General features: G+C 45.1%; 1 protein-coding gene across 3 annotated transcripts in view; it reads right to left on the bottom strand.

The window, feature by feature from the left end:
• GLP2R (glucagon like peptide 2 receptor) overlaps positions 1-15,156 on the bottom strand; it is a 68,377-nt gene that overhangs the window by 18,647 nt on the left and 34,574 nt on the right. For all 3 annotated transcript variants that reach the window (XM_001113520.5, XM_077970359.1, XM_077970357.1), the window contains 4 exons: positions 13,950-14,109; positions 12,847-12,907; positions 11,970-12,039; positions 904-992 (listed from right to left, as the gene is read on the bottom strand). In XM_001113520.5, the coding sequence (XP_001113520.3) occupies positions 904-992; positions 11,970-12,039; positions 12,847-12,907; positions 13,950-14,109 (380 nt within the window). The remainder of the gene's footprint in view (positions 1-903; positions 993-11,969; positions 12,040-12,846; positions 12,908-13,949; positions 14,110-15,156) is intronic.

Here is a 15,156-nt window from a genome sequence, read left to right as displayed (position 1 = left end):
TCTAAAAAAAAAAAAAAGTAAAGAATAACTAGGAAAGAGGGAGAAAACTCTTTATCATTCATTCATTTGCTTTTACAACAATGCAGATCCAGTAAAAACCTATGATCTGACTTACTAGGAATGAGGACTGCTGTCATCTCAGAAAGAGGAAAGTGAGGTGCAGCGATGACAAGTCACAAATAAAGGATGCCTGTGGAAGGATGTCTTTCCTTAGACCCTAAAAGTTTGTGGTCTCTTTTCTCAAGGTTCTCAAAAACACCCAAATAACCTCTTCAAATCCTTCCCCAAGGAAGGCAACGGCCAAACTTCTCTTCAAACAAGACTGTCCTTTTCCCACAACCACCCATTCTTAGAAACTTTTTTTTTTTTTTTTTTTTTTTTTTTTGAGACAGGGTCTTACTCTGTCACCCAGGCTAGAGTGCAGTGGCACAATCATGGCTCACCGCAGCCTTGACCTTCTGGGCTCAAACAATCCCCTCACCTCAGCCTGGGACTACAGGCATGCACCACGCCTGGCTAACTTTTGCATTTTTGGTAGAAACGGGGTTTCACCATGTTGTCCAGGCTGTTCTCGAACTCATGGCCTCAAGCAATCCTCTTGCCCCAGTCTCCCAAAGTCCTAGGATTACAGGTCTGAGACATCACTCCTGGCCTCTTAGGGGCATTTTAACAGTTTTCTGCTGGGGAATGTGAATGCCTTTGACTACTCACCATCTGCTTCATCATCTTAGAAGGTCCTCACCGTTGACAAAAGCCTCACTTGATCCTATAGCATCTTTCCAGAACTGCTGTTTCTGATACCCTGGCCTTAGGAGATAAATATCCTTCCCAAGACATTAGGCAGAAAACCCAGAGGACTTACAATAACTTTGGACTGCTGGGGACCAACCTCAAGCCACTCACCTGTATTTATAGTCTCTGAAGCACATTTGATTAGCTTTGAGCTTAGAAATGAGAAGCTTGAGAATTTTCAGGAAGATGAAGAAATTGACCTGGAAAAAAAAGCAGAGTTGGGTAAGTAAATGATGAACTCCACATAGCTGTGAATTTCAAGGTCAGGCTGGGCTCGGCCATCGGTTCCATCAGTTCAATGTAAACCAGGGGCAATGTAGCAGTTGGCTGGCCAGGTAGTAAATGCTTAGCTGTGATCTCCACTGGCCCAAAGGCCATCTGAATCTCCAAAGTCCCAAAGGTCATCTGAACTGAAAGTCTGGAAGGAATTTTAGAAAGTGATTTAGTTTATTATTCTGCCTTAAGGAGGTCCATCATTAAGGCCATCTAGAAAGGCAGGTGGACAGTCACATTATTATTATTACTATTACTGTTATTATTATTATTAGCCATCATTAAGGCCATCTAGAAAGGCAGGTGAACATTCACATTATTATTATTACTATTACTGTTATTATTATTATTATTATTAACCATCATTAAGGCCATCTAGAAAGGCAGGTGAACATTCACATTATTATTACTATTACTGTTATTATTATTAACTAGCACATACTGAGTACTTATTGAGTACTTAGCACTAAGTACTTAGTACTTATCAGTACTTAGCACTAAGTACTTAGTACTTATCACTTAGTACTTAGCACTAAGTACTTAGTACTTATCACTTAGTACTTAGCACCATGCCAGGCTTTGGGCTAAGAATGGTCCAGGCATTCTTTTTTTTTTTCTTTTTTTTTTTTTTTTTGAGACGGAGTCTTGCTCTGTCACCCAGGCTGGAGTGCAGTGGCATGATCTCCACTCACTGCAAGCTCCGCCTCCCAGGTTCACGCCATTCTCCTGCCTCAGCCTCCCGTGTAGCTGGGACTACAGGTGCCCGCCACTGCGCCCGGCTAATTTTTTTTGTATTTTTAGTAGAGACAGAGTTTCACCGTATTAGCCAGGATGGTCTCCATCTCCTGACCTCGTGATCCGCCTGTCTAGGCCTCCCAAAGTGCTGGGATCAGGCATTCTTTTATCTAATTTTTACAACACTCTGCTAAGGTAGCCACAACTATTTTTATCCTCATAATACAATGAGAAAACAGAGGCACAGAGAAATAAGTGTAATTCCCAGGTTGCACGGCTACTCAGTGACTGAGCCTGTAATTAAACCCAGATTCATCGGATTATAACCCTCCCTTCACTTAAACAGAATGCTAGTCTGCCTCTCTTCTGTAAAGAACTCCATCCCTATTGGTGTCTAACCTGAGATCCTGTTGCTGCTATGGAATTCGCGGACAGCATATGCTCTCTACTCCCTAGAATACATTCCATGACTGTCATGGGCTGGGAAAATCCAGCCCTTCATTGTCAGCCTTTAAAGAAATTTAAAAATATGCCTGCAAATTCCACACACCCCCCCTTCCCCTCTCTCAGGTTTCTCACTCCAGGGGAAGTCAGCCACCATTTTGTGAGGACACTCAAGCAGCCTATTGGCAGATCCACATGGGGTAACTGAGTTCTCAGGCCAAAAACCAGCACCACCCACCACCAGCTGCGTGTGTGCGCCACCTTGGAGCTGATCCTCCAGCCCCAGACAAGCCTTCAGACGGCTGCAGCCCTGGCTGATGTCTTGGCTGCAGCCTCAGGAAAGATCAAGAGCCCCCTGGAAGTGGTGAAAAGCAAGTGGCTGGGTTTGGGTAGAGCTTGGAGAATGAGAACAGGGTTTGTGAGAAGTGAGACTGGAGAGGGAGGGAGGGTCAGTATCTGCAGGGTCTTTCACTGCCGTGCTAGGCAAGGAGTTTGGGTTTTCTTCTGAAAGCAATGAAGAGCCGGTAACAGATTTTAAGCAGGCAAGTGACCTGATCAGATTTGTACTACTGCATTTTGGAAAGATAATTTCAGTGGCAGTGTGGAGAACGGATTGAGTGAGGGTAAGGCTGGAGGAAGGGAGACCAGTTGGGAAGTAGTTTCAGAGTTCCTGGGGGATGGTGATGGAGAAGCGAACTCAGCAGCAGTCCTGGTGCTTCAGTGATGGAGAGGAAGGGATCAATTTGAAATGATGAGGAAGTATGAGTCAAACGATCTTTGTTATTGATTGGATGTTTAGTGATGGAGAGGAAGGGATCAATATGAAATGATGAAGTATGAGTCAAACGATCTTTGTTATTGATTGGATGCGAGGGTATGACCCTGACATTTGGTGGTAGATCTCAAATGTGCGGTACTGCCATTCGCCAATAAAGGAATCACATGCGGGGAAGGAAGAGCGTTGGGTGGGAAGTAGAGGGTGGATGAGGACTCCAGTAGTTTTGAACACAAGAGATGTTCCTAGGCGGTTAGATATTTATGTCTGAATCTCAGCAGAGAGGTCCCAGCCAGAGCATGAAGCCATTGGAGTAGACAAGATTATCCAGGGAGACTGTGCAGCTGGGAGAGAAAGAGGGTTAAGAGAATTGCCCCGTAGTGAAGGGAAAAACGGAGAAAGTGGAGATAGCAAAGGTGATGAAGAAAGAATAGCTAGGGAGGTTAGAATAAATGACACAGAAGGGGCATCCTGGAAGCCCCCAAAAGGATGATTTTAGGAAGGTTTAAATGCTACATAGAACTTAAGCAAAATAAGACTGCATTTAGCAACAAGGAGCTCCCTAAGAGAAGCTGCCGTGTAGAGCTGGGATCACAAGACGGATTCCAGTGCTTGCTTTTGTGGATGATATGGGAAGAGCAGAGGCAGCATAGACAACATTAAAGAGGCTTGGCTGTGAAGGGAAGCAGGGCGTTCAAACAGTAGTTGACAAGGGATACACAATGAGGTAATGTCTCCTTGGTTTTATTTGTAGGGCTGGAAGAGGTTTTTGGTTGCAACCATTTTTAAGATTAAAAAGACCACGCCGGGCGCAGTGGCTCACACCTGTAATCCCAGCACTTTGGGAGGCTGAGGTGGGTGGATCATGAGGTCAAGAGTTCGAGATCAGCCTGGTCAATATAGTGAAACCCCATCTGTACTACAAATACAAAAATTAGTCGGGCATGGTGGTGCACGCCTGTAGTCCCAGCTACTCAGGAGGCTGAGGCAGGAGAGTCACTTGAACCAGGGAGGTGGAGGTTGTGGTGAGCCGAGATTGCCCCACTGCACTCTAGCCTGGGCAACAGAGTGAGACACCATCTCAAAAAAAAAAAAAAAAAAACTTAAAAAGACCTAAAAATGGCTTTATGCAATATAGAAAGAACTGACAGAAAGGGTGACCAGGCAACAATTAATGCAACAAAGTCTCTACAGACATTGAGTCAGTAGAGTACTAATGTCCCGTCCTAGAAATAAAATCCTTTAGCTACATATTGAAATGCAAGCTATAGAATTCAGTATGCGTCAGTTATTATTTGTTTTTATTGTCCTCAGGAGAATCAATGCTCAATGCTAAAAGACTAGAGTTTCAGGCAAGAAGCTAATCCTGAAGCCAGCAGGAATGATGGAGGTTCCCAGACAAAAATAGTTAGGAACAGAGAATTTAAATACAAGCTAAATGTAACCAAGTCATGTATTTATTTTAATGGGATACCTGCCTCTCATCATAAAGAGAAAACGTGTCCTTGGCTTAGTGATTTGTTGAACATAGGCATTTTTCTTACAAAGCAAGCTTAATAGCAGAAAGGCATATATTTCAGCAAATTATTTTCCTTTTTTTTTTTTTTTTTTTTTTTGAGACGGAGTCTCACTCTGTCACCCAGACTGGAGTGCAGTGGCGTGATCTCGGCTCACTGCAAGCTCCACCTCCTGGGTTCACGCCATTCTCCTGCCTCAGCCTCCCGATCAGCTGGAACTACAGGCGCCAGCCACCACGCCCGGCTAATGTTTTGTATTTTTAGTAGAGACAGGATTTCACCATGTTAGCTAGGATGGTCTCGATCTCCTGACCTCCTGATCTCCCCACCTCGGCCTCCCAAACTGCGGGGATTACAGGCGTGAGCCACCACACCCGGCCCAGCAAATTAATTGCAATCAGGACTGTCTACTAGGCAATGAAGGGTTATAATGAGAAGCAGGTTGATTCACTGTTCTCTGTGTTTTCTAGAGACCAGATATGAGAAAATGGGCATCAACCCAGGGGCCATATGAAGAAGGCTCTTCCTCACTGCCATAGGATGAAACCCTAGCTGGGGGTACCATGGAGCCTCTGTTCATCTAGGCTTCCAAGAAGACAAGAGTCAGCAGGTACTATTGGATGGGGCTGTTCTTCATTTGCACACAAGCAGGAAAGGGGCTGAGTGAGGACCTTTTCCAAGAACCTAGCCAACCCCTCCAGGATTCTGTGACCAGATGGGGGTGGGTACTAAGGACCCAAATATGTAAGGATCTCTGCTAGATTCTGGAAAATACAGATGCATTCCCAGACATCACCAAGATGCATCCTTGGTGACACTTTCTTGGTACCCCAGCTTCTGTGCACAGGTCTGGGTCTACAGGTTGGCAGAGGTGATTGCCAGTATGGCGGGAACTCAGGGGTAGGCCCCCGTCTACCCCTAAACTCTTCCATCTACCCCCAAACCCCTCCTCCTCTGGCCTGCTCTGTGGACTAAAATGCTTATCCTGTAGAGCTACTCTTGTGAGTCAAAACACTTTCCCCAAGAGCCCTGCTGAAAGGCACACATCCCACTGAAGCTAAGGAATCACTGGGAGAGGAGGAAGGAAGCCCTTTCTTCATTCATTCATTCATCCATCCATTCATTCATTCATCCATCCATTCATTCATTCATTTTTGCAACCTAATTACCTAGGATCTGGCCTATGATATCACCACTTAACGCAGAAGATGGGGTGTACCAAATGTAAGTTTTGATGGGGTGGGAAAACCCAGAGTACAGCAAGATTCCCACTTGGAGTCTTTAGAAGAGGAGAGTACAGGAGTGAGGAAATGTCTTGGGAAGCCTGAAGTCACAGAAAGCCCCTGGCTTCCTGGTGGGGCAGAGGACCTAAAGAGGGACAAGGCCAGTGAAGATGAAGTTTACCAGTGTATCAGCTTTGCCAAGTTCTGAGGCTACTACAGAAGATTCAACAAGAGCAAATGCAGGCTTTTGACTTTATGACTTCATAAAGTCAACAGATGGTTCATTCAATTTGTGAGCTCAAAACAGCCATTTCACTGGGTCTGTTAACTGCAGGGAGCAGGGTATGGATAGAATGACCTTGCGTAGTGTAATTATTGTGTAAGGCTGTCCTTGAGCAGGACTGATCAAGGCTTTACCAATATTCTACTGAGGGCCAGGGAGGCTAGGCTGTAAGAATATGCCAGGTTTCAAGATGATTCAACTCTAAATGTACACTTTAGATGACAGGTGAAGTAGTGAAGTCTGATACAAAGAAAAGAGGTGGGAATTCTACAATTTCTGTCTGGCAAGAGACCCAAAGGGCATCTGGATTCTTCAGGTTGCCACATTATGGTCATTTCTGAAACACAGGCAACCTTGTACCAACAAAGCAGTAAATGAAGTTTGTTGATGCATCTGGATTTCCAGCATGTTGTACACTCGCGTCAACCCAGATGCTGGTCAGCAAATGCAGACCCAGTCTAGGGGATGGTGGGAGAGATCCAACTATGATAACTAGGGATGTTCACCACAGAGCTGGACCCTGGGATGGGAAATTCTCCTTGGTCCCAGTGCTTTGTTCACCATGCACAGTTGGCTTTTCCTTAGAAGCCTCTGATCCATGTTCCCCAAAATACGGCCCAGGCTCAAATTTGACCAAGTTGAAAGAAAATTGTTAAGTACCTAGAAATGCCAAGTGCTACTAGCTCAGTCTTGATTATTGTTACTCTTTCTTACTTCAGTTTAAATAGGATATATGTGGGGGCCAAAGAATTATTATTTTTTTCTTAACACAATAAAGATTTCTATTCTATTCTATTCTATATTCTATTCTATTCTATTCTATTCTATTCTATTCTATTCTATTCTATTCTATTCTTTATGTCACAATCTAGTGCAGTGGAGGGAGCTCTGCTCCATACAGTCATTCAGGAATTCAGATTCCTTTCACATTGTGATTTAAGGAATTCTCTTTTAGAGTTAGGGTTGTGTCTACTCAGATCAGTGGAAAATTGTAACATGTGGTCATATGACCAAAAATGAAGGTAGATATTGGTTCAGTCATAGTCTGATGAGTCTGAGAATTATACCCATTAAATTCTGAGTTCCCAGAGGATAGAAACTCTGAAATAACCTAGTACCAAGCCAAGCCCAGTGAAAGTGCTCAATGAATGCTAAAGGAAGATACAAGAGAGTGGCTGAATGAGATTCCAGTGCTAAGGAAGTTCTACATGGCAGGAGATTTGATTCCATCAGTTTGGGTAAGTCCAGGCTGGGTATTTTTTTAATCCTCCCCAGGTTGTTTTAATGTGCAGCTACTGTCTAGTCCATGGTTTTTCAATGTCAGCACTCTTAATATTTGGGGCAGGATAATTATTTGTTCTGGGGGTGGTTCTTTGTGTTGTAGGGTGTTGAGCAGCATCCCTGACCTCCACCCACTAGATGCCAGTAGCAACACTCTCCTCCTACCCCCATCCCCAATTTATGACAATTAAAAATGTCTCCAGACATAGCCAAATGTCCCCAGGGATCAGAATCTCCTCTGGTTGAAAACCACTGATCTAGTTCAAGACTGATTTTATAGATGAAGAAACAGAGGCCCAGAGAGACCAACTCACTTGGCTAAAGGACACATCACAAGTCAGTCAGAGAGCCCAGACTCCTGACTCTTAGCCTGGCTCTTTCACTTCTTTCTGCATGGCCTTTCTTTTCCCTTCCATGTCTGCTGGAACACATACATTCCACTCTCCATGGAGCCCTAGAACCAATGCACAGAATCCTAGAATCCTAGAACTATGCAGGTTGGGAAGGCAGCAGGTTTAGCTCCTTATTGTTCAGGACAGATTATCTTCTTGGAAGCTGATAGAGATGAAGATCTAATGCCTTTCTCTGGGGTCTATGTCAGTGTTTTACAAGTTCATGGTTAAATATCTTCCTTGTGACCAAGGGGAATGTTCCTATTTCTCTTCAAGCCCATTTCCTCTTGTCCAAGTCCCTGTAGACACCAGACAAAAATAGTTAAGCAATGTCCTCTCTAAGAGCTGAGGGTGATTGTGAAAGATTCCCTTCTAGGCAGGCCTGTTGAGCTCTTTTAATTGCAGGGTGTTGGGGGGTGGGGGAGAGAGAGATTAATAAAGGACTCAATTTCCAAGGAGAAAGAGAGTTTATCAGCAGACCTCGGGCCATCCAATAGGCACTTGAGGCCTATGTGTGCATGGGAGGAGGGAAACACCATGGTGGATTTGGAGAACTTTAAATGTATCCATACAAGTAGCGCAGAGGGCACTTCTGGTTAGGTGAGTAGAGAGGGAATGACTCTACTCTAAGGAGTTTAGAACGAGATCGGAGGGAAATAGTGACCCATTAAACAGACGAGTAGAACAGAGACATAATCAGATTTTACTCCAAAAAGATCACTCGGGCTGCAACAAGAGGATGGATTGTCAGGGGTAAGAATGAAGAAGAGAGACCAAAAAGGAGGTTTTTGCAGAGGTCTACACAAAAACAAACAAACAAACAAAATCACAACGGGCTGAAGAAGAGCAGAGACCAAGGGATTAAGGAGAAGGAAATGGCTTGGAGAGATCTTTAGTAGAATTATTGACAAGACTTGAAGTCTGAATAGATGTTGCAGGGAGAAGGAGGACAGAAATTAGGAGAACACCAAGCTTTCCAGCTTGGGTGCCTGGGTAGGTGGGTTGTGGAGCCATTTTCTGGGTAGAGTGAGCAGGAAGAGAGGTCTGAATGGGAAGATAAGGAGTCCACCGTGAACTAAGGTGAGAGTGGCCATTTCAGTAGAGCTGACCATGACTGGAGTCATAGAAGCAACAGCATGTAAAGGTCATTTTATCCAAAGTGAGAAGATAGAGCATGTTCTCTTGTCCCAGCTAGGAAGCACCAAGGGAAACTAGCACGTGGGTCAGCCAGCCATAGAAGGCCAAAGCAAGGTCCAAAGCAGTAGTTCCAGCCCTGGCTGTCCACTAGGATCATTTTGGGATTTTAAAACTACAGTGGGCCAGGTGCGGTGGCTCATGCCCATTATCCCAGCAATTTGGGAGGCCGAGGCACGTGGATCACAAGGTCAGGAGTTCAAGACCAGCCTGACCAACACGGTGAAACCCTATCTCTACTAAAAATACAAAAATTAGCCAGGTGTGATGGTGGACGCCTGTAGTCCCAGCTACTAGGGAGGCTGAGGCACAAGAATCTCTTCAACCCGGGAAGCAGAGGTTGCAGTGAGCCAGGATCTCACTGCTGTACTCCAGCCTGGGCAACAAAGCAAGCCTCTGTCGAAAGAAAGAAAGAAAGAAAGAGGGAGAGGGAGAGAGGGAGAGAGGGAGAGAGGGAGAGAGAGAGAGGGAGGGAGGGAGGGAGAGAGAGAGAGGGAGAGACAGAGAGAGAGAAGGAGGGAGAGAGAGAGGGAGGGAGGGAGGGAGAGAGAGAGAGGGAGAGACAGAGAGAGAGAAGGAGGGAGAGAGAGAGGGAGGGAGGGAGGGAGGGAGAGAGGGAGGGAGGAAGGAAGGAAGGAAGGAAAGAAGGAAGGAAGGAAGGAAGGAAGGAAGGAAGGAAGGAAGGAAGGAAGGAAGGAAGGAAGGAAGGAAGGAAGGAAGGAAAAACTACAGTGCCTGGCTACAGTGCCTGGGTCCCACTCCCAGAATTTCTGATGTCATAGGTCTGGGGTACAAGCCACCATGATGTTTCGAACACACAGCCAGTTTTGAGAGCTCCAGGTACAGGCAAAGAGGTTCACAAACTTTAATGTGCATCCAAAGCCTGGGGAGTCTGTTACAATGCAGATTCGGATTCAGTAGGCCTGGGAGATGTGGCTGAAGAACCTGAATTTATAACAAGCACTAAGGTGATGCTGGTGCTATCTGGTCTGAGGACCATCCTTTGAAAAGCAAGGGTGTAACAACATGCTTTTCAACTCAGGCCACTCCTGAGATCAATGAAACATAAATGTCTGGGGGTGGGACTCAGGCAGAAAGAATTTGTAAAGACAACCAGGGGATTCCAAGAGCAACCCAGTTTGAGAATCATTGGTGCAGCTTCTAGAAGACTGCAAGTAAACACTAGGGATCCAGCTGGACCATGCCTGAACGCTCTCCTAGGGATGGCTTCTGGCTTCTATCCTGCTTTGTTCTGCCTGGTTAGCAAGAACCTTCCAGGGTCCAGAGTGCAGGCCGTGAGTGTCCACTGAGTATGTTTATCAAGAACCCACCTTATGCTTGAGTTGGCTGCCAGGATGATCAGAACATGGGGTTTACGGTGGCAGAAAACAGGTTTTAAAGAGACACTTGAAATGGTGTTGGCGAGGGCTGGAGCAGAAGCCTGCACAGGATCTGGGAAGGAACAAAGGAGGGTGTGGCCATTCCTACTTTGTGAGGTGTGCATCCAGGTAGAGCGGCACAGAGAGAGACGGATCCCTGACCCAAGACTTGAAAGATGAGGAACAGATCACCAGGTGGAGAAGATGGCGAGGGAAGGAGTTGGAACCACAGGAGAGTCTGAACCAAGGTACTAAGATGCAAAGGAGCCTGCAGCATTCAGTATGGCAGGCAGGGGGGCTGGAGGCAGTAAATAGTTTTTGAGCTGCACAGTGTTTGGTTAAAAGTACCAGCTGTCACCCCTTTGCGCTGAGATCCAGTTTCCATTGACTGGCTCTATGACTTTAGGCAAGCAATGTCTCATCTCAGTGTGCTCACCAGTAAAATAAACCTAAGAATGGCACATCCTCATAGATTGGTTGAGAAGATTACATGAGTTCCTACACTCATACACAAAGCACTTACATATGGAGCTGGCATGCAGAGGTGCTTAATAAATGTTCCTGGGACAGTGGTGGAGGTGCCCAGACAGGACCCCAGCTGGGCAGTGTGGCTGGAGAGAGGCTTGTGGAGGGCGGGGGAATGTGGCAGGGCTAAGCACGCCACATGTGGCGTGTGTGTGCCCAGACCTCATCTGGGACACTATCAGCTGCAGGTCCAGTGACGGGAGGGAAGGTACTGCAGCATTCGTGCCACCTCATAGACTAGAAGTGACACAGGCCTGTTCACACCCTGTTTTCCCACCACTTCTAGGAACATTTTTCCCTCCAGGTCACACCCAGGTCTAGACAGAGAGTTGCCTTCTATTATTGACAAGTTTTGACACTCCCCTATCTTTCATGGTACCACAAATGCCAGATTATTTACATAAAATGGCAAAAACAGATCATCCAGCAACACCTTGGGGAACAGGGTGGGCAGAGAACAACAGTGTACGACGCCTGGTGGGCACCCGGAGATGACGATGCTGTGTCTAGGCAGAAATACTTTCTGCCTCTCTCTGGGATCTTGCTAACCCTTCCCAGTGTTTGCTAACTTCCCGCCCCTTCCTGCTAGAATGAGATTTGACAGATCTCATTCTCATATTCTACTATCTAAAGGGATTTTTGACTCTGGGTTGGCCATCCTTTTCCATCCCAAATATTCCGGGCCACTATGATTAAAGGTCCTTCCTCCCTAAGGTCTCAGAGTAGCATCTATGTCTTGATTCTAATCTGCATCACAATTTTGGGTTAATATTGTGTGTTTTCCTCCTCTAAAAGACGTTCCCTTAGTCTCTTCCTCCCTCCTGTGGATGGATATAAGCCGATACCCCTGCTATTCCGGGCTCCTCTATGACTAAAGGCATCAGTATCCACAGAGCCTTGCACACATCTCAGCCCTTCAATACAGGACCACAGAGCTGACTGCAGGTCTCTTTACATAGTTTGAAGACCCAGAGAGAAGGAGGCTTACAACGTAACTCCAAATTGAGGTCCTGAACCAGAGCAAGAAACTTCTAACTTCTCATTCAGCAGAAAATGCTCATAGTTTAGCTTCTCTCTCTCAAGGGATCAGAGAATCTGGGGGACAAGAGTGGGCTGCTAGGGTCAGAGACAAAGAGGTGGATGGAAGGGTCCTTACCGTTACACAGAGCAGCATGGGTCCTCGGATGATCCACCAGATTTTCTTATTCCCATTTGTTGTCCAGCACCTAAGGTCAAAGAGCAGGCAAAAGAAGACTTAAAAACAAGAGGAGGTTGAAAGTCAAAGTCTCATGCTGTCTAGAAGAAGGATGCTTGCACTCAAGCCCTACTTCCCACCAATCATTCCCCCGAGGGGTGGGAGCTGCAGAAGAGAGAACTAAAATCCCTTCCTGTTAGCACTGGTACCGTTTACTTTCCTTAACATTAAATTGCTCTTCAGTGGTAACAGCCTAGTGTGTAAATCTTTCCAAAATTTTCCTCCATGTTCATACGCACATAAATTCCTAAATACGTAGTTTTTGTGTGTGTGTGTGCTATAAAATGGGATCACACGATATATGTTTTGGCAATAGGCTTAAAATAGGCTGTTGAGAATCAGTGCCTAAAAGTTCCCATAATAACTAACTTGTTTTTCTTTAAGTAGTCTCATAATATTCTGCAATATAGGTATATTACAGTTTGTTCAGTGATTCCCATGTTGACCAGCATTCAGTGGTTTTTTGTTTGTTTGGTTTTTCTTTTTTTCTCACTATGAACAATGCTGCAATAATCATTCTTATATTTTTGCCCTCACATACCCAGGGCTGCAGCTGACCTACACAGCATCTTTGAGCTAATTTGCATATGTAACTAAATGAATAAACTAGTTGCTATAAGATCTTTGATTATCTTATCTCCCATTCCTAAGAATATTCTAGATGGCCAAAATGAGAAGGGATGGATATTTTCTTTGGTAAAATGATGTAATTCTTTGTATTTAGGCATGCCTGGGAATTACTGGCTCATGAAAGAGTAAAACCCGGTAAATTACCTACCCCGTGTTCTCCAGGTGTGCACGGGCAAAACCCCAGGGCACAACAAATAGCACAGGGAAGGCTGGGGAGAAAACACGGGGAAACGTAGTTAGGAGTTGGTTGGCCAAACCTGCCTGCCTCACACCACAGCTGATGGGGCTAACCACAGGTGGTTAAAACATCAAACCTAACATCATGGAGTTGTGGACTGTGAGAGCTGGAGAGACCCAGAGTAGCACAGGGCCGATCCATTGTTTTACCACCCAAGAAACCAGGGCCCAGAGAGGGAAAGCGACTTGATACTTGTCACAAAGCAGCTGAGAATAAATCCAAGGGTATTAACCCAAATCTCCTGAATGACTGGCCCAGGTTATTTCCTCTGAATCCTGCAGCACCAAATTCTCCAAAGGGTTTGTGGAGGTAGGGGGTCCAAATCTGGATACTCTTGGTCATATTACTTTTAATCAGAAAACCTCTTCTTGAAGACCTGGTATTATGGACTGAATATAGGTGTCCTCCCAAAAGTCATATGTTAAAGCGCTACCCCCGATGCGATGGAACTTGGAGACAGGGCCTTTGGTAGTGAGTACTTAGGTTTAGCTGAGGTCATGAGGGTGGGTTCCTCATGACAGGATTAGTGCCCTTATAAAAAGAGACCAGAGAGCTTGCTTTCTGTCTCTCCTCACCATATGAGAATACAGGAAGAAGGCAGTTGACTGCAAGACGGGAAGAGAGCCCTCACCAGAACCCAAGCATGCTGAACTTCCCAGCCTCCAGAACCATAAGAAATCAATGTCTGTTGTTTAAACTACACTGGTATTTTGTTTTGACATTCCAAGCAGACTAATACAGTTGGGGACAGGGTAGGAGGAATATCATCAGATTCCACCAGATTTTCTCAATTTTTGAATGTGTCGATTGGGCTGTTGGGCCTATAGCACCTGTGCATATATGCACATTTGTGCACACACACACACACCCCTCTTCAAGGCTTCCTGTCCTTGAGGATTTATATGTCCCGGAAGCAACCTCCAGTTAGGTTTCTAAGTCCAACTAAAGTCTTTATTGGGCTCCCATGTTCTGATGGATCCCCAAGAGAGGAGGCTGGAGGTCAGGTCACTCACCCCAACCTAACAGCAGATATCTGGGCCACAGCCGCCTCTCAGGAAGCACTGTGGGCTCCAGCAGCGCATGGAGGTAGAGGCCTTCAACCAGCAGCCATAAGTAATTGGCACCCACAGAGTAGTGCAAGAGAACCTGGACTGAGCGGCAGGAGGTGGACATCTGCAGAAGACAAAACACCTGAGGGTGAGTCCAGGCTCCCCTGCATCTGACTCCAAGTCAGGGGGAGAAGGACCTCCCAGGGACAACCCTTTTTTTTTTTTTTTTTTTTTTTGAGATGGAGTCTCACTCTGTCACCAGGCTGGAGTGTAGTGGTGCGATCTTGGCTCACACTGCAACTTCCAACTCCCTGGTTCAAGTGATTCTCCTGCATCAGCCTCCTGAGTAGCTGGGATTACAGGCGCGTGCCACCACACCCAGCTAATTTTTGTATTTTTTTAGTAGAGATGGTGTTTCACCATGTTGACCAGGATGGTCTTGATCTCCTGACCTTGTGATCCACCTGCCTCGGCCTCCCAAAGTGCTGGGATTACAGGTGTGAGCCACCGTGCCCAGCCCCCTCCTTCTTTGCTCTGGTCTCTCCCAGACCCTTGCTGACTATCTCAGGGAGGTTGGCAATAATATCAAAATGTGAAGGAAGGAGGGCTTCATGTAGGTTTTCAAGGCCAGCCTCCTCTTTAACGTTCTAGACATTTTCAGACAAACAAAAATGTAGAAAATTCACCATCAGCAATTGCCCTAATGGAAACCTGAAGAGTATGTTCTCTAACCTCAGTTCAATTAAACTAAAATCAATAATTAAAAAATTTTCATGATTGGAAATTAGAAAATAGACTTCTAAGCAATCCATGGATCAAAGAAAAAAATAAAACAGAAATTAGAAAGTATTTCTTAACCAAATGTAAACAAAATATTGCACGAACTTACAGTATATGGTTAATACCAAATCTTATGTAATAAAACTTACAGCCTTAAGTGCATTTTTTAAAAAAGAAAAAAGCTGAATATCAATTATTTTAAGGATCATGTAAAAAAAAAAAAAAGTTAGAAAAAGCATAGCAAATTAAGCCCAAGAAAGTACATGGTTTGAGGTAATAATAAAAGCAGAAGTTAATGAAATAGAAAACATGAAATAAAGATAATCAACAACGCCGAAAGTTTATTCTTCGAAAAGTCCAATTGAGAAACTTGTTGCCAAGATGATCAAAG

This window comes from Macaca mulatta, chromosome 16, assembly GCF_049350105.2.
Source record: "Macaca mulatta isolate MMU2019108-1 chromosome 16, T2T-MMU8v2.0, whole genome shotgun sequence".
NCBI classification, from domain to species: domain Eukaryota; kingdom Metazoa; phylum Chordata; class Mammalia; order Primates; family Cercopithecidae; genus Macaca; species Macaca mulatta.
Note: the sequence above shows the minus strand (reverse complement) of the source record. Positions and strands in the feature narration are given on the sequence as shown.